A 19,012-nucleotide genomic window follows, 5' to 3' on the forward strand; every position below is an offset into this window, starting at 1 on the left:
CTGTGGCTCAGACCGAAGCTGGCCACTGGGCATGCAGACTGGGGCCTCCTGGGAGGGCCCCTGCTCCAGTCCTTTTTCAGCTGCAGCCTGTGCCCTGCCCAAGGCCACCTGGCATGAGCCACCAAGTGATCAACAGATGGCTGCCACCCATGCTGGACTTGGAAATGCTTTGAGAGACCAAGCTGCAAACCGAGGCCCGCAGCCACTAGTGCCAGACTTTGGGGCTGCTTAGCAAGAGATATGGGACATGCCAAGGACAAGTCCTGCTTGTTTGAGTTTTGTGAACCTTTGGGAGATTTTAGGAAAGTCCACAATATGAACCAAGACAGGCCATTTGTATGGAAAAGCCACTGGAATGGGCTTGGGTGAGCCTGCAAGTAGGGAGGTACAGAGTCTTAGGGGATTATCTGGGTGGGGCAACCTGTGTTAGCCAAGTTGATGGAGATTCAGATATGGTGCCCACCTGGGTCTACAAGCTGGGTGGCAAAGCGCTTAACAAAGGAACAATGCCCTCTGTCAGTGCTTCTGTCTAGGAGAAAGCTGTCCTACCAGCTCTTGCCTTGAAGCCAGACAACTCAGCTCCTCCCCGTATGTCCTTAACACCTTTCAAACTGCTGCCCCAGCGCTGGAGCTGAGAGCAAGTGAGTCCACCACCAAGTAACTCAATGCATGGACCCCTTAAGAGGAAAGTCTGTGACTCCCTTGGCCCTCCATCTCACTCAGCCACAATCTCCACTGGTTTTTACAGCCAAAACTTGTGGGGACTACTCTTCCTGGCACAGGAAACCTGGGCTGGGAAGCCTGGTTTCAGCTGGGACCTCTTACTCTTCTGGGGGTACCTCTTTGGCTGAGATATTTCTCCCAATTCTCAACCAACACATGTGAGTGTGGGACCAGCCCGTTTTATGTCTCTGCCCCTCCTACCATTCTCAATTTGGCCTCTTCTGTGTGACCCCAGTTGTAAGACTTCTGTTCAGCTAGACTTCAAGTGACTCCCAATGATGGCTATTCTGTAGTTTAGTTGTAATTTTAATGTGGTTGTGAGAGGAGGCAAGCAGAGCATTTATCTACTTCACCATCTTGACTGAAAGTCTGTCTCTAATTTTTAAATATTTACTGTGCTTGGATTGAAAATCAGGTGGTTAGCTTACCTGTCAGAATATCTTTGCATATTGTTTTTACCCTTACCAAAACTGATTTTTCTTGACTCATGTTAGTTTACCATTTACTAGCTGTATATGACTTTTGGGTAAGTTATTAATAACTCTTAGCTGGAGCTTCCTCATTTATAAAATTGAGGATAATATTATCGAGCTCGCAAAGTGTCAGGGAAGATGACATAGTGTGCTCCCAGGATTAGTCCTCAGTGCACAGCCTCAGAACTACACCCATTTCTATGTGGGAACCAACTATTCTCAACACTGGAGTAACTCACACATAACTCAATACTTTTTAATTGATGTCAAAATAAATCAGCAAATTTGTGAACTAATGAGTTTTGGAAACTTATTTTTTATACTTGTTAAGCCATAATTTAAAAAAGACGATCCCCTAACATATAATGATGTTTTATTGCTTAGATTCTCTCAATTTTATATTGCCTTTCTCAGGGTAGTTGAGAACCCTTAAAGGATTTAGGATTTAATTTACTTTTTCATTTAGGAAACTCCAGCAAGAATGGACATCATTTTATAGATGGTAAGAGAGAGGCAGATGGATGAAGTGGTTGATTAAACTGTTTCATGACATAGGCTATAAAATGAATATGGAGTTGTAAAAAGGAAAAAATGTTATTTGTAATTCTATTGAGCTATCTAACTTTTAAACCATTTTCTTAAGCATCTTTCTTCACATAAGGCAGTTTACTCTTCCATAAGAGAATACTTGAGAATAAAATTGAATGGCTTAAAGAACTTACTGTATATGACTTTCTATTAACTGGAAATAGCAATAGAAAATTTCTTTAAATTCTGGTTCTCTAGCTTGAGTATTAGACTTATTATTGCTGAAGTTGTTTTAAAGGTGAATGATTACTTTCAGTAAATTGTATGTCTAATGAAGGAAGATTTTAATTTCTTTTTAAAAGCTGTATTTCGTTATGAAAGAATTTATTTTTCTCTACATGTTTAGAATACCTTCCCTCTCCATTGAGCATATTAATTTTGTTTTTTAAATGGCTAACTCACTTAATGTTTTGGCTTCAAAAGAGAATAATTTTATAATCACAGCTTTCTGGGTTTGGCCGAGTTACAGCTATTTTGTTATATTTTGTTTTGTGTGGGAGTGTATGCATGTGTGAGAGAGAATGAAAGGGTAAGGTTTAAAAAACTTTCCTCCTTGAAGGCAGAGGCTATCTTAATCCTGATTTTTAGAGAACATACAACAAGGCCTAAAAGCTTCAGGAGAAAATATTTTAGCTACAGCTCTTATAGTCTAATATCAAGTTGTTGGAAAAGTCTCAGAGAGCAACTACCAATATTTATGAAATAACAAGACTAAAATGTGAAGCTAGATATATTCTTCTTTAAAAATAATTGTTTTCTTTTGTGATCACCATGTGAAAAGCCTAGTGATATGTACTGTGGCTGAGTGAAAGGAAGAGAGTAGGGGAGGTCTCAAAATGAAAAAGATACTCTCTGCATAGAAACTTTTTTTTTTTTATGGAAGAATGAGTGGATCAAAGACTAAGGGCTGTAATCATGTTATTCATATTTTAAAGAGGAATTTCATGACAAGGAACATGCTATGTATATGTATGTGGTAAGGCCACTTGTAGTTTAGGGTAAAAATATTTGGAAGTAATGGTCATTTTCACACCAAAGTTTCTTCCTTTTTATTTCATTTTGTTACTAATGTTTTAGATTCTCTTCAGTTTGCTCTTCTATTCTGTCACTATTTGGACTTCTCCTAAGCTGTCAGTTTAACATTTTTGTTATTGTAAGTTGAAAGCAAATAAAGGATCTTATATGACTGGCAAGCTTTTTTTTTTTTTCAGACACAGATAATGTACAAATGGATAGAGCCAAAAATTTGCTGGGAGGATCTCACAGATGCTATTAGGTTGCCCTCTTCTGGAGAGAAGAAGGATTGTCCACCTTGCAATCCTGGATTTTATAACAATGGATCATCTTCTTGCCATCCCTGTCCTCCTGGAACGTTTTCAGATGGAACAAAGGGTAGGATGTCAGTTGGTCCAGTAATTGAACCTTTAGAATAAAAATCTTGTTGGACTACTGTGGCCTTGTTCTAAATTGTTTTTTATGAAATAATTCTTTAAAATGCATACTTATTTCATAGAGGCTGAAAGAGTTGAGAGATATGATAATGGAATTATGAGACTGCAGTAGCTTATATGACATCATAAAGATAACTTTTTAATGGCATTTTGTGTAACATACTCTTAATGTGATACCTCTGCCTTTGGAAAATGATAAGAAAATTCCACCATATTAAGAAATTAAGGGTACATACTCCTTTTCCAGTGCATATGTGCACATATATTGATGCAAGCATAAAACATAGCATCTTCTAATTCCGCTTTAGAATAATAAATCACCTTTTTGTGCTACAATAATAGTAAAAATTGCTCATTTTGATCATATGGCAATTAAAATAGTCCCTAAGTAAGTTGCTTCAAAATGTACAGTTGGGAAAATTTTACTACTTACCAAATATTGTAGAAAGTGATTACAGAATTTGTTTTAATTTAGGTAGACAAAGATTACATGCATTTTAGTTGAAGGTATTTCACTTAAATATAGCCATGCCATATACTTAATATCCAGAGCCTTTGAGAGATAACATAAAAATGATTCAAGAGCCAAATGGCAGGTTACCAATAGTGCGGTTTATCTAAGTTACCCAAACCTTTCAAACTTCAATTTTCTCATCTGTAAAATTGTGGGTAATAATAGCTAGCTCATCATCACTGAGTAGGTTATATAAAAATGTCTCCTGTAATACTTTATACCAGGAAATGTTTGCTCCATGAACATTTTCTCTCCCTACCCCTGCTCTTACTGAGTGATAACGCAAAGTATCTTGGGTAAATTAAAAAATGGTTATAAAAGGCCCTTCCATTTCAGTATAGCAGATGCTAATTTAAATCAAGTTTATTTATAAACCTAACTTTTCCCAAATCCTTCAACTCCCAGTATCATTTTTCAACATAGCTAATATTTTGAATTTCAAATAATCAGTTTATAATTAAATGGTACAATATTCTGTTCAGTTTAATAACCAATAAGAAGAGTGGAATCTTTCCTTATTCATGAGGTAGAGGGAACTGATTCTAAGATTACATGTTAAGAGAACTAGTTTCAGAATTACTCTTCTTGTGGAGGATAATTCAGTATTAGCAGTAACTCCCAGAAATGAAGGGAAAAATTATTTTAAAAGATTTTGTATTTATTTGTTTCCTTGTTCATGTTAGTCAAGCATATATAAGTATATGACCAAAAGGGAGAACTATGGCTGAAAAAAAAAGGAGGTTCTTTACAGAGTGATCTGGTCATAAATTCCTACCTGGGCAGGTTATAGTGAGTAGTCATAGACCCCAGGCCTATAACTTTTTCAGTGAAAGGTTTAAGCCAACCTTGTTCTTGTGCGTTTAGGTTAACACACCTTTGAAACATCAGAAGTAATCCCTCTTGAAGAGGGTATTAACCCTGAAGAGAGCACACAATCTTGTTAACTCTCCTGTAATGTAATGCTTCTGTTGTTCCTTCCCATCTTCACGTAATCTTCCTTACGTTCCCACCTTAATTTCAAATGCATGAAAGAAACTGCAGAACTGTTATTCTCTGGAGATCTCTCTGAGATCTTGCTCCCTGGCATGTCGTCAGTTTGGGTTAAATAAACTCTTACAAAAATTGAAAAAAAAAGTATATATGTGTATAATATATCCAGAATTATTTTTCTTTCCAGATTGCTTTTGAAAAAGTTATTAATTCTTAAGGGAATTGGTGTCTCAATATCTCTCCTTCCCACTTCCCTCTCTGCTAATTATAGTTTTATAGTGCTTGGAACAGAGTAAGAAGAAGTTGTCCAGATGCAGTTTAATTATAATTGTTTGCCCCACTTGCCTCCTGTAGAATGTAGGCCGTGCCCAGCAGGAACAGAGCCTGCACTTGGGTTTGAATATAAATGGTGGAATGTCCTTCCTGGCAACATGAAAACTTCCTGCTTCAATGTCGGGAATTCAAAGTGTGATGGAATGAATGGTGAGTTCAGAATTGGCCTACTTGATGTATTTTGGCAGCAGTGACTCTCCAACTCAGCTTTCTAAAAAGACACTAAAAGTGGGTACTAGTAACCTCAATCTTATTTGGCTAGTTCCTGTTGTCAAGCCCTGACATAAAAATAGTAAATGTAGTGTCACTGCCAGATGACTTTCCCATAAGAACATAAACTATTTTGCATTTTTTGGAGTTAGTTTTTAAGTAGATAGTGAAAGTCATCACATATGATTATAAATACCAGAATAAAGTACCAACAGAGATAATGAAATCCTTGTCGTTTTCCATTTTGAAGAGAAGTATGACAGCATTTCTGTCTGGATTGGTTTTTAGTCTGGCTCAGCACTGAGTCTTGGTGATGGGTTAAATCATATCTGACGTTCTTTACCTCTGAAGTCTATGACCCTATGATTACAAAATGTCAATGAACTCCACTTACTGAAAACTTGAAAATGTGGCAGAGTTCTATAGGATATTTTCAGAATTTTATTTGTTCTTATGTTTTAAGGTCTTCGAGAACCTAGCTCTTAGTTATTCTGCAATATTTGTTGGTTGATTGAATGACAGTATTTATGTATGTATTTTTTAACTTGATACTAGGAGTAGCTGTTATAAATACTAGAGTTTTACACCAAAGTGCGTCCTTTACTTCTATAAACTCATTAGCATTTTTTATCAACTCAGTTTTTTCAGTATTACTGTAAAAAATGCTTTTAAGTTGTATCTGTTTTTAAATCAGTACCTATCCAAAGTAAACAGGCTTAGGATGTAGTGAGTTTATACATGAGTGCAGGAATTGACAAATAATTGGTTCTTGAATAATGTTAGTTAAACAGATGCATGAAAAAAAGCCTTAATATATATTGAACATTATGAAATATCCTTCTTTATTGACCAATAATCCCACCTGGAGGAATTTATCCTAAGAGAAAAGATAAAAAAAAAAGGTAATAGTTATTATTTGACCATGAAGGTTTAGGTTCTAAAAAGATTCCATGACTGAGGAAGTTAAGGCATTGGAAAAATAAGATACTCTGGAAGGCCAGAGTATTGAATGACTGTGAAAGCATCAATACTGTGTGTGTGTGTATTCATTTACTACTAAAGATCACCTGAAACTCTCGTTGGATCTTTTAGAGAATTTACTTTTAGTCTAAGTTTCATGATAATACTTGATTTACTTACTTGCTAAGTCATTCACTTAGAAGCTATAATTTAAATTTTGCTAATTTTCAAAATGTTCAATTATTCATTTGAAAGGTATACATATTGGTAATATTAGTATGTGATATTAAAATAGCAAACAGTCATGTGAAAAATACAAAGATAAAAGGTAATTAAAGGTGATGTATATTTTTGTGACTGGGAGGTTTAGTAACCAACCTTGAGAGGAGCAGCACTCAAAGGAATGGGGGTCAAAGTGAGAGGCCCAGGGGAGCCTGTCTCATTAGGTAGTCATGAGTCATGGAGTTACAGTGGATGTACTTTTACTATTTTGACTGTGTGATTTGGAATACTTTAAGATACTGTATTCTCAGTCTGAGTTTTGCATATTGCAGAACAGGTATGTAGAAGTTGATCTTCATGTACTGGAATTTTGCCTAAGAGGAAATCAAAGTTGAACACAAGTTACAGTCTATTTATGAAGCTGTTCTTGAGCATTATCATAATAACAAAATTGAAATAATCTAAATATCCAACAATAGGAAATGTTTACAAAAGTTATGCCATTCTAATTGGATGAAATGTTATGTGGTCATTAAAAATGACAGCCATAAGGAAAACGGTTTGGCAATATTTCAAGAATTTTGGATGTTCCCATTCTCCAATCCAATAATTCTACTTCTGTGGATTTATACCAAGGAAATGATGTGATTTAGAGAAAGAAATTATACACAAAGTTTGAAATCAAGGTGTTGGCAGGGCCGTGATCCTTTCAAAGCCTCTGGGGAGGAGCCTTCCTTGCTTCTAGCTTCTGGTAGCTCTAGGTGTTCCTGGCTGATGGAAGCATAACTCCAGTCTCTGCCTTCATCTTTAAGTGGCCAGCTTCTCCTTGTGTCTATGTGTCTCTGTGTCTTTACAAAGTGTTCTCCCTGTGTGTCTATGTCTAAATTTCTATCTCATAAGGACACTAGTCATATTGGACTAAGGCTCACCCGAAAGACCTCATCTTAACTTGGTTATATCTGCAAAAACTCTATTTCCAAATAATAAAGTCTGTTCATAGGTTCCAGGGGTTAGGGCTTCAGCATATCTTTTTTTGTGGGATGGGTGGAATGGGCACAATATAACCTTTAACAACAGGCAATATCCAAAACATGAGAAATGTTTGTTTCCTCTTGCAAGAATATTAGTTCCCTCCAAACTTAGCTCCTTACCACTCATTTACTACTTTCTTTGGCCTTCTCTGCTATTCTGTCCTTTCTCATGACATTTCTGGACACTAGGAAGAGATCTTAGAGAAACATTCTGAAGTCCTCCCTTTCTTGGTATAGATGTCCTCCATGTGGGAATATCTCTCTTCCTCTAACCCCATCACAAGTTTGCAGTCTCCTTAAACCTCTCTACAGCCTTTCATATTACTTAAACTGAAGTTAAGGGCCTGGTATCCCACTGGATCAGACTGTTTTATGGCTGTTCAACTCTTAACGTTAGGTGTGGATTCCTACTTGTCTCTCTGTTTAACTGCATGAACCCTTAGACAGCAGAACAATTGGCATTTCTTTCATCAGCAAATAGATTAGTGCGTAATATTTTTAGGTCTAGCTTGATATATGTATATTCAACATACTACCTTTTTATAAACTGCTGATTATAACATTTCAAAAATTGCCATATCATTAATCTAACACTGATATTAATCCATTCCTCAATTTCTCCCTCATACTTACTTAAGTAGCAGATGTTGACATTTTCTTTTAGAGACAGAAGTGTCAATGGTAAGTCATTGCCTTTAAATAATAACCTTACTTGATGGTGTATGGGGGATGCTTTTCCTTTCCTTGTTATATTGTGGCCATTTCAGCCTATGGTAAGTTGACTGTTTCTGTGCAGAAGATGGACCTCCCATTACCTTCTATGTTCATCCATATCACCCTATATTTTTGACAATTGTTGGTGTGTGTGTGTGTGTCTCTCTCTCATATTCTACTTATTCCTCAGTGAGGTTGGACCAATGTTGTCTTTCTATCCCTAGTACATATCAGATTCTTAGCACTCAATGAATGCCAACTGAGGGGATGAATAAGTGAATGAATGCAGAACAGGGGTTAAAGTAGGGAACAACAATATAGCAAACTATGAGAAAGGACTCCAGACCCTAAATCTTCTTCATTAAGTAATTTGAAGTTTATTTCCCACTGGTTACCTGGAGATTATGCATTTTCCATCTCATTGTATTAGAATGTATAAAGACCATATGCTTTAGTTTGGAAAAAGATAATCATGCCTCATTGAGAAAACTGTTGTTTGTTTTCCCATTAAATAACTTTTGTGTAAAAATATGCATTATTTGATTCTTCCTGGGGAATCATATGGAACATCTTTATTGGTATCCAGGAGTCTGTCTCTATGTTCAATTTGCAATTGCAATTTAAAAATAGGGAATTGTTTTGGAGTATTTCTAACTTTGAACATAAACATTAATGGTTTTGTTTTTACCTTATTTTAAAAGATTGTTAGAAATCAGTGATAGAATTTTTACTAATAAAGATAACCTTGATCATTTCCAGGTTGGGAAGTGGCTGGAGATCATATCCAGAGTGGGGCTGGAGGCTCTGATAATGATTACCTGATCTTAAACTTGCATATCCCAGGATTTAAGTAAGAAAAACCAATTCCGATTCCCTTCTGTAAGAATTCTCATGCCTGTTTCCCTTTAGAAATAGATGAAGTAATGTAATGAGGTAATATACTTATTAGCAAATAACAAGCTGTTGTAGGATACTGTAAAATATTTAAGAATATCTGTAGAATCAGTGATTGAGAAACTATAGCTATTCATGATATATTACTTAGATAAAGCTGAATGTTTTAAACAATATTCTATCCAAATGTTACAATAATCATGATTCTTGAATGCTTAACGAAGTGGTCTTAATCCAAGTTATTTGCAGTAGTATCTTGTGGTTTATGTATTTATTCTTTTCTCAGTTCTATCTGTAAAGTAGTGTGTTACAGTTTTTAAGTTCCATTTTGCTTTAGATTCCCATGTTGAAATTTCCCAGCAGATGTATGTTTCTCACTTTAGGGTAGATGGTAGTAGTTATACCAGGAGATTCAAGCATGTTAACGTGGTTGTATAGACTCCACGTTAGAACAAAGGGTGTGGCCATGCAGAGGTTGAGTGAGGAAGGAGTTGGATTGAGGAAAGAAGTATATTAGAGGAAGAGATGAGCAAGGCTTTCAGATTAATGAAAAAAATGAGAATTTTGTTCCAAATTGTTTTTAGAACATTTTGTAAATATTATAATTTTAATCTGCCAAATAGACCACCAACATCTATGACTGGAGCCATGGGTTCTGAACTGGGAAGAATAACATTTGTTTTTGAGACCCTCTGTTCAGCCGACTGTGTTCTGTACTTTATGGTGGTAAGTGGAAAAAATGGCTTTCAAAGGCAGATTTCTAAGTTTAGCATTCTCTTTCAAGTGTAAATTTATTTATGCAAGTTGGGATAAGAATATAATTTTTCCTCCCATTCTTAGGGCTTTCCAAAAACATTAAAAAATGTTGAAAGAAGTCTCTAAGAATTGAAATGAAAGCGTTCGTTCCTGTGGGGAGGACTGAGTGAAGGGGCCTGGGAGGCTGATAGAAGTCAGGGAATGTTAATCTGGCAGAAAATTCTTTTATAAAAATATGCCACCAGCAGAATGAAAATCCCTCCCTACTAACTATTCAGTAATTCAAACCATCAAGAAGGAAAAACATGTATTAATAAGTGAGGGAAGAAAATAATGTTGGTGTAGACACTTGGAAGAAAAAAGCTCTTCTTTTTATATTTAATCAGTGTTGACAAAGGACTCTCCTATGTACATATCATAATTTTGCCAATGTTTTTCTAGATGTCATAGATCTCAACTCTTAGCATGAGAAAAGTAGCAACACAGAATTGACTAAGATCACATGTGGGTATTAGAAGTCGTTAGTTGAGATTTTAGCGTTATAATTCAGTAGTAACTTCACAGAAATGATTTGTTTTTGCTTATTTCCTCAACAATCCTTTAGTATCTAGTTAACAGTCCATTAATATTTCCTTTATGATAAATGAGGAATATGGAGATTTAAATATTTATTCATGATTACTGAACCATAGTTTGTTCTGAAATCATATTTTGTTCTGAAAAAAGTTACTTTATGATGGTAAAAGAAGATCATGAATAATCTTTAACACATCTGTCTATTATACCACAAATAACCAGTAAGTCTTTAATGCTCCCAGCCCTGCGTCCTTTTTTCTCTAGTCTGTTTGTTCCTCTTTATACTCAGTGCCGTTGCTGAAATTCAGATTCCTATTATCTCTCAACAGTAGTCTCCTATCCAGTCTTCTTAATTCTATTTTCTTATCTATGCTGCTGTCAAAATATCTTTATAAACATAAAAATAATAGTAGAGGCATCCACATCAAACCTGTCCCCTTACCCCTGGTGACTTTTTTATTGCCTATGGCAGTCATTCTTAAAGTTTGGTCCCTGGATCAGCATCACCTGGAACTTGTTAGAAATGCAAATTTCTGAGCCCTGTCCTAGTCTCAATGAGAAACTCTGGTGGCTGGGCCCAGAAATCTGTATTTTAGCAAGCTCTGAGAGTGGTTCTGATACACTCTAAAGTTTGAGAACCAATAGCCTATGAATACACTTAAAAGTCCTTAGCATGGCATGTATATGGCTTTTTGTACTTTTTGCCTAGCCTCTGTTACCAAACCTACTGTTAGTACATGCTCCTCTTTAAAACCCTGAATTTGCTAGTGAAGGACTCTGTACTTTTTTATTTCTTATGCATTGCCACTCTAGATTAGAATGACACTATTCATTTTGTTCTTTTGTCTGGTGAACTCCCATTCATACTTCAAGGGCAGCTCAAACCTCACCTCTTTTGGGAAGCTTTCTTTTATTCTTTTAAGCAAAATTAACACTCTCTCCAGTGTGTTCCTAAAACCCTTTGAGAAAAACCTATTTTAATTATGTGAATGCATTCATGTTTTGTCTCCTCACTTGACCAAGCACTCCTGAGGGCAGGGATTACAATTACTTATTTTGGTAAATCAATCTTAGAGTTTTTACCTCATAACAGAATTTATTAGTTATCTTCCGTTTTGTGTGATTTGGTCTTCTCACAGGATTTTTTGAGATGTCAATTAAATAGTATATAGAAATGCTTTCGAAATTGTGTAGTGTTATCTCAGTAATGCAATAAATTCCATTTATTATTGGAATAAAGATCTAGAAAGATGATGTTTAACAAAGCATTATCTGTATATTATCAGCTCCTCTTAGGAAGTGGCATGTATGATGATTTGATTGTTTGGCAATGTGGAGAATTCCGTAATATATGACAAATGCGTTGTTATTCCTATCTATTGGTGAACTCAAGACACATCTCTTTATAACACATTTGATTACTTTATAACATATTTGACTCCTATGTTTATATCATAGAAAGAAAGAGACATGTTCCGAGCTCATGCCACCATGTTGTCAACATCCCAGATGACTGAAAGAAGCCCATCTAAAGGGCTTCTTCCTAAGTCACTTATTAGGGTTTCTCCAGGGAAGACTAATAAGAAAATTCAGGGTTAGCCTTGTTTTTTATTTCAAATAAGTTAGATGTATATTACATTATTTGTTTGATTTATTATATTTGCTTTATAACCATGTAATGACAGCATATTGGTTGGAACATCACACATTTGTATGATATTCTAAATATTGAGTTTAGCTAGGGAAATTAGAAATAAAATATTATACAAATTAATCCTTTTGGAATTCAAGTATAAGCAAAAGAATAGTTCGTGAACATAAAATAACATTCTGATTAATCCGCGCTTGGGTAAGCCTGGAAGTTGCAAGTATGAATCAGGAAAATTTAGAATTATTGTGCATGAGCTGCCTATCAGAATCTCTCAAGGCAAAAAATAAAAATAGAAAGCCTTTCCGTTTTATGAGGATCCTAAAAGTTTACTGTGAGAAGTTTGAGAAATTATGTTTCCTCTTCTAAGTGTATTTCCTAAGCCACACACACACACACACACCCACACACACCCACCCACCCTTAAATAGGCTGATTTGAGACCTCTTTCTTTCAGGTTATATTAACAATGTGGTTGATATATTGTAATTACTAAGCTAGTGAGTGCTTTTGTAGACTTGAAGGGAGGTTTTGAGAGTTCTAGGATACATGCATTGCTAATAACCTTTAGGGTTAGTAAATACAAATATGTATTTGTAATGTATACCCATGTATATTAATACTAAGTTTGTGCTCTTTTGTATATATTTTTCCTACTGTATTTTAGGATATTAATAGAAAAAGTACAAATGTAGTGGAATCATGGGGTGGAACCAAAGAAAAACAAGCTTACACCCACATCATCTTCAAGAATGCAACATTTACATTTACCTGGGCATTCCAGAGAACTAATGAGGGTCAAGATGTAAGTTCCGAGCACTTCTTTTTAAACGCTAAGATGATGCCCCAGAGAAGATTCATGTAAAGTGATCACTCAAATTTTCTGGAGGAAAGACAGCTTTTTATTGATGTGGAATCCAACATTTGATTATGAAGTCAATTGGTATAAAAATGGTATTTTTTGGTTTGCTTTTTGAGAGCAAGAATATATGAAACAGAATAACACAACGTATCTTTGAATTGTTCTACACTGTGAACAAGTATAGTTGCTGAAAGCTTAAGAGAAAGAAAATCTAATTTTATAGTTATTGAAAAACTTACTTTTAAAGCTTTCTGAGACTTTGACAAGGCTGGTGACTTTCTTCTTCATCCAGTGATCTGGCATTTTGTCCAGGAGGCGTTAACTGGTACTGGTTTGTCATTTCATTGTAGTAATTAATGTCTCCTCTTATAGCCTGGAGAGTGTGTATGGAGACATAATTGGGTTAACACACAAAAATTATTTACTCTCTTTTACTTTTCCTGCTAGAATAGATCTTAATACTCCGCTAAGTAAATTCCATTGTATATTTCAATAGTAGCAGGACTGTTATTTGTGGATCTCCATAGATGTGACCTTCCCAAAGTGAGAACAAGGTAAACCACCTGTTCAGCAGCTGCCTTAAAACTATAGTAGCAAATGCATAGCATTTTCTCTTTTTAGGCTTTCACTGGGGGACCCGATCCCCAGATTTTATTTGATTCCAGTTATCTACGAGTGTTCAGATTACCATCATGTGGGGCACGAACGTGCATGGAATGCTTCCTTGCCTTCCTTTTGTCTTTGCCCCAAAGAGCATTAAGCAGTCCTAGGGTCTTTGCCCCAAAGAGCATTAAGCAGTCCTAGGGCAATGCTTCTCCGTACTGATAGAGTGACACCCTTTGCTTGGTGAAAACTAGACCTTAATTGACCCATTGTCTCAAGAAGGAAAAGTGTAGGAAAATCCAGGTTCTTACTCTCCATTCTACATCTTTTCAGTATAAACCAGAGAATGCTGGTTAGAGGTTAGAGAAAGTACTAGAGAGGGAAACGGGGCCCAAAGAAGCGATACGATCATGCTGATTTACACAGTTAGTGTTAGGGTGAAGACCAGAGCCTTTGTCTTCCAAAGCTAGTCCAAGGCTTACCACCTTACCTCCCTGTCAACATACTACTGTAGCATTAGATTTGGGCTTATATCTGAATAAACAATGATGGACAATAAAATTGCTTCTCTGTTAAACCCTACCAGTTCTTCCAGATATTAGGATTATCAGTATGACTGAGTTTGTACCAATTATGACATATCTCATGGTGATTGTGGCAAATCTCCTGGAATCCCATTACTGTGGAAATTAGCTTTTAGTGTTAAGATTTAAGATTTTTAAAGAAAAAGAACCAAAAATGAATAATATTAATCCATTGGCAATTGTAAATTCTAAGGCTGGAACACTCTGCTTGTTTTGGTGATATCAACATAAAACAATCTAGTTGTACAATTAAGCCCCAAAACAGAAGTCATTACTTTCTGCTCTCTTTTTAGAATAGACGGTTCATCAATGACATGGTGAAGATTTATTCTATCACTGCCACTAATGCAGTTGATGGGGTGGCGTCCTCGTGCCGTGCCTGTGCCCTCGGTTCTGAACAATTGGGCTCATCGTGTGTCCCCTGCCCCCCAGGCCACTACATTGAGAAAGAAACCAACCAGTGCAAGGAGTGTCCACCTGACACCTACTTGTCCATACACCAGGTCTATGGCAAGGAAGCTTGTATTCCATGTGGGCCTGGGAGTAGAAGCACTCAGGTAAATGAGTCTGTATTTCAGTTATCCCCAGGAAAGCACATTTTTAATAGAGAAATTCAAAAGTTCTCTTTAGTGTTTCTCTAGGAGCTACAGAGGTTGCTAGTTATATTTATAAATGACTTTTCATACCCTTTCTTGTTTTCTCTCCTTTTAAATTTATTGAGCACTTAATATATGCCATGTAAGTGCTATTTAATAAAAGTAAATACAAATGCTTTCAAAAATATTAAAATCGATTTCTTGTATATTCTGTTAAGGCAAGTAAACAACCTGTATAGATTGGCAATAGGAGTATATGGAAAGCAGCAAGTATGTCTTATAACACTTTAACGGCAAAGGTTGATGCTACATTATGGGGGAAGAGGATAGTAGTTTTATTGTCTATTTAAACTGATATAACAGGGACTTTTAGCTATTTATTAAAAATATTTTTCTACAAGAAACTAACCTTGGAATAACTATTCTTACTTTAAAAAATTTTGAACCTTCTAACCTTTGCTAAAGACAGTCTATTTAGCATTCAAAATTTCTCTGTATTAGTATGGTAATATATATTATAACTCAGACAAAATTACTGAAATAGATTTTAAAACTAGAACATTTTTGAAATACATTTTATGTGGCAGCTAATACTCTCTTTTTCTTTCCTGCTATATTATCATTATTATTTTACATTTCTTAATCTTTAATCAAAGGACCACTCGGTTTGCTATAGTGACTGCTTTTTTTACCATGAGAAAGAAAATCAGAGTTTGCACTATGACTTCAGCAACCTCAGCAGCGTGGGCTCCTTAATGAATGGCCCCAGCTTTACCTCCAAAGGAACAAAATACTTCCATTTCTTCAATATTAGTTTATGTGGGCATGAGGTGAGTTCTGGCTGTCAAGGTGAGTTGAAGCTATATTTCAGCTTTGATTGAGTTGGTATTTTCTGAGTTGATGGCTCAGTAAAATCTCTATGGAAACTAACAAACAAATGTCAGAAACTGAGCTTTGTTGTTTAAATCCTCTGTTGCCTCCTGGCACGTTGGTTGGCAGATTTCTCCACCAGGGGCAACTTTGTCTGGTTCTCAGTCCAAAGCACTCATCCAGTCATCTTTCAGTTTTGTAAAAGTAGGTCAGGCTTGTCAATCCCACCTATTTTTGAGGCAGGCAGTTATGGTTTGAGGAAGTTTTATTGTTGTTTATATTGTCAATTTTGTGTTTTAAAAAGAAAAAACTTCCAAGAGGAAGTTTGTCCAAAAATAAAAAGGAGGTAAGCAGGAGGCAAGTGTCAGTTGATGAGTACTCTCTGCTAGTAAATAATGGGATTTTATTTTCTGTGGGAAGAAGCAGAACCTCAGTTGATACTGGTAATTAGGAGAGTGACAGGACTAGATATCCAATATTTTTATAGGCATATAAGGTTGGGGTTGGGTCATATGTATATGCATTCACCATTAGCAAAGGTGAAAATATAATAAGGCCTTTCCTTAATGTTTCTTTCCATATTAAATCCTATATCTCAAATGATCTTCATTTTGAGATACTGTGCCAAAGTTTGTACAAAGGAAATAAAAAAGATCTGATGACCACAGAGTTTTCAAACAAAAAGATCTATAAAATTTACATGTATGATAATTATCCTGTCATGATTTTAGATGGGATGATCTAACATACTCACTTGATTGTTCACTCAATAAATAAATAAATTAATGTTGAATACTTGTTATGTTAAATACTGTGTCAAGCAATGAATAAAATTAATTCCATTACATATTATGCTTCTTTTCAATCTTATCCGTTATTACCACTGTCTTTTCTTCCATCTTCTCTCTTTTTCTCTTCTATCTTCTTCTTCTTTCTTTCCTTTATATTCTTCTTCCTTTCCTTTTACTGTAGTTTTCCTCTTCTTCCTTCAGTAGTTTCTCTTCTCTTTTTCATTATATCTCCTTGGCTTTAACAATTTAATTTAAGCTTAGTAAAAATATCCTACACCTGTATTGTGTGAGAAGGCTTAATGGAGAGAGAAAATTCCATAGGTTAGGATTGCTAGCTGCATTAACGAAGAGAAATCTTTTTATTTTCTTTATGCTCATCTGTGTACCCTCTACATCTAAGACCAATAAAATAATGTTTGTATTCTCCCTTATACATTTCTTCATAGAAATTATAGAGGAAGCTATAGTCCTTTGCAGTGAGATTATAGTATATTTAAACATACTATATTTAAAGAGTCTTCCAATTTTTATAAAACCTTCCAACTACCCTCCAAATGATTAAAAAAGTAAACCCCTGTATTCCCTTCAACTTACCATTTAGTTGAACAGATATACATCATGGAATCTAAGAGTAGGTGAAGAAAGACACTTGTAGTGATCAACTATTTAGAATTTAGATGTTGTCCTAAGACTTTGTTACAATTTGGCTTTTGTGCTTTCTTCTTTAGCCTTCACAATACCTACATAGGCCTATGAAGGAGAAGGAAAAGAAAGCTTTTCTTTGGCATTAAAACCTTCTGGAGCAGTTTTCTGGTCTCTTTGTATGAATTTTTATCCTATGAATTAAAGATGTCATAGATGACTTTTATTTCTTTAAGTTAGATGGCTTTCATCCAGCACAAGTGATGCTTTTAGTTGGACGAGCAGTGCAGCCTTGAATTAGTTTATTCATTATAACTTCAGTGACTCTCAACTCTGGTTGAACATTGAAATTGCCTCAAGAGCTTTTAAAAAATACTGGTACTTTGGCCCTATACCAGATCATATAAATCAGATTTTTGGTGAGGAGACAGCCACTGTCCTACTGGAGTCACTAGCTAGCTGAGTTTCAGTTTAGAGCACAACATTTAATCTCTTTATGACTTTATTTTCCTAGGGGAAGAAGATGGCTCTCTGTACCAACAATATAACAGACTTTACAGTAAAGGAAATGGTGGCAGGGTCAGATGATTACACAAATGTAGTAGGAGCATTTGTATGCCAGTCAACTATTATTCCTTCTGAAAGTAAGGGTTTCCGAGCAGCCTTATCATCACAATCCATCATTCTGGCAGACACATTTTTAGGTAAGCTTCATTTGGTGCATATATGCATGCATGCATTTTTTTTCTAAAATTATGAAACTGATAACTTGTCATTGCATTGGTGTTTACCATAGATGATTAAAGCCCACAGGTAATTCTAAATCATCACTATGTATCATGGTTGAAAAGCCTCTACAAGTGAGGTCTACTGATCATTCTCAGAGAGTGTTAGAAGCTTCTGAATTTATGTATTATTTATGTATTAACTCATACGTGAGATACTGTTTCTGAGAGTCTGTGCCTTTCATCATATTCTCTAGGAGTTTAAGAAGCAAAATAATTTAAAACACCAAAACTATAAACAAAAGAGGAATAGTAAACAAAGGCAATATAAACCTAACTCAGTATCTGTCACCCATTTTAATTGTCTTTTCTCATACTTAAAATAAACTGGTGACAAGTGGAAAAGGTGAATGTGTTCAGTTTTATTCCCCATCGGCCCTTCTCTCTCTGCGGTTTCAAAAGCATAGGAATGTTTTAAGAAGGATTTAGACCCCTAATTAGTAATTCTTTGGGATCAAGTTCATTAAATTTTCTGGGGCGGGTATTAGGAATCTAACAAGGCATAAACAATCTAACAGTTTAACAAGCTTCTTAGATGATTCTAATGTGCAGCCAGATTTGAGAACCATTGCTATAGACGCCAGAGGAATTTAGCTTTATTTTTCAGCACTAAGGTCAGTTGCCAAGTTTGTGCTTAGCTCTGTGTCAGAGGCAAAGGTTGCTGTTGTTATTGCTTGCATTTTGGTCCACCATCATTTTGCCTGGGAGAAAAATGCTTACTTTTAGATCAAGCAAATTTTGGACTTATTTTCTGGAAATTACTAAGGCACAAAAATTTTTGTTTTGTCAAATATGCTTATAATAATGTGAATGAAAGCTGTATTAGCAAAGTAGCCCTGCTCATTCTACAAAACTTACAGAGGCTGAGAATTATAATACTAGATTGTTGAAATGTTAGAGCTGGAAAAGACTTTAGTGATCATCTAATTATTGCATGAATCTTACAGATTCAAGACATATGACCCAGAGAAGTAAAGTGACTTAAGCAAAATTACAAAGCTAGGGAGTAGAATCTTTTTTTTCCCCCCTCTTTAATTCCTCGCCTTCCCACTTCCACCCCTGACCTATGGATGTTGCCTTTCCCCTTAAGAACTGGATCTCTGAAGGCAGGGTGTCGGGAGTAGAATCTTTATTTATTTATTTTTGCTGGAGACTTTGGAAAATTTCTTATTCTTATCATAAATGTATTAATTTAG

General features: G+C 35.5%; 1 protein-coding gene across 2 annotated transcripts in view; it reads left to right on the plus strand.

Moving 5' to 3' along the window:
- The window catches only part of KIAA1324L (KIAA1324 like), a 230,555-nt gene that overhangs the window by 182,782 nt on the left and 28,761 nt on the right, over positions 1–19,012 (plus strand). For both annotated transcript variants that reach the window (XM_006925729.3, XM_015599804.2), the window contains 8 exons: positions 2,996–3,176; positions 5,094–5,222; positions 8,969–9,059; positions 9,727–9,829; positions 12,751–12,888; positions 14,426–14,689; positions 15,385–15,558; positions 17,546–17,735. In XM_006925729.3, coding sequence (XP_006925791.1) covers positions 2,996–3,176; positions 5,094–5,222; positions 8,969–9,059; positions 9,727–9,829; positions 12,751–12,888; positions 14,426–14,689; positions 15,385–15,558; positions 17,546–17,735 — 1,270 coding nt within the window. The remainder of the gene's footprint in view (positions 1–2,995; positions 3,177–5,093; positions 5,223–8,968; positions 9,060–9,726; positions 9,830–12,750; positions 12,889–14,425; positions 14,690–15,384; positions 15,559–17,545; positions 17,736–19,012) is intronic.

This window comes from Pteropus alecto, unplaced genomic scaffold, assembly GCF_000325575.1.
Source record: "Pteropus alecto unplaced genomic scaffold, ASM32557v1 scaffold69, whole genome shotgun sequence".
Taxonomy (NCBI): domain Eukaryota; kingdom Metazoa; phylum Chordata; class Mammalia; order Chiroptera; family Pteropodidae; genus Pteropus; species Pteropus alecto.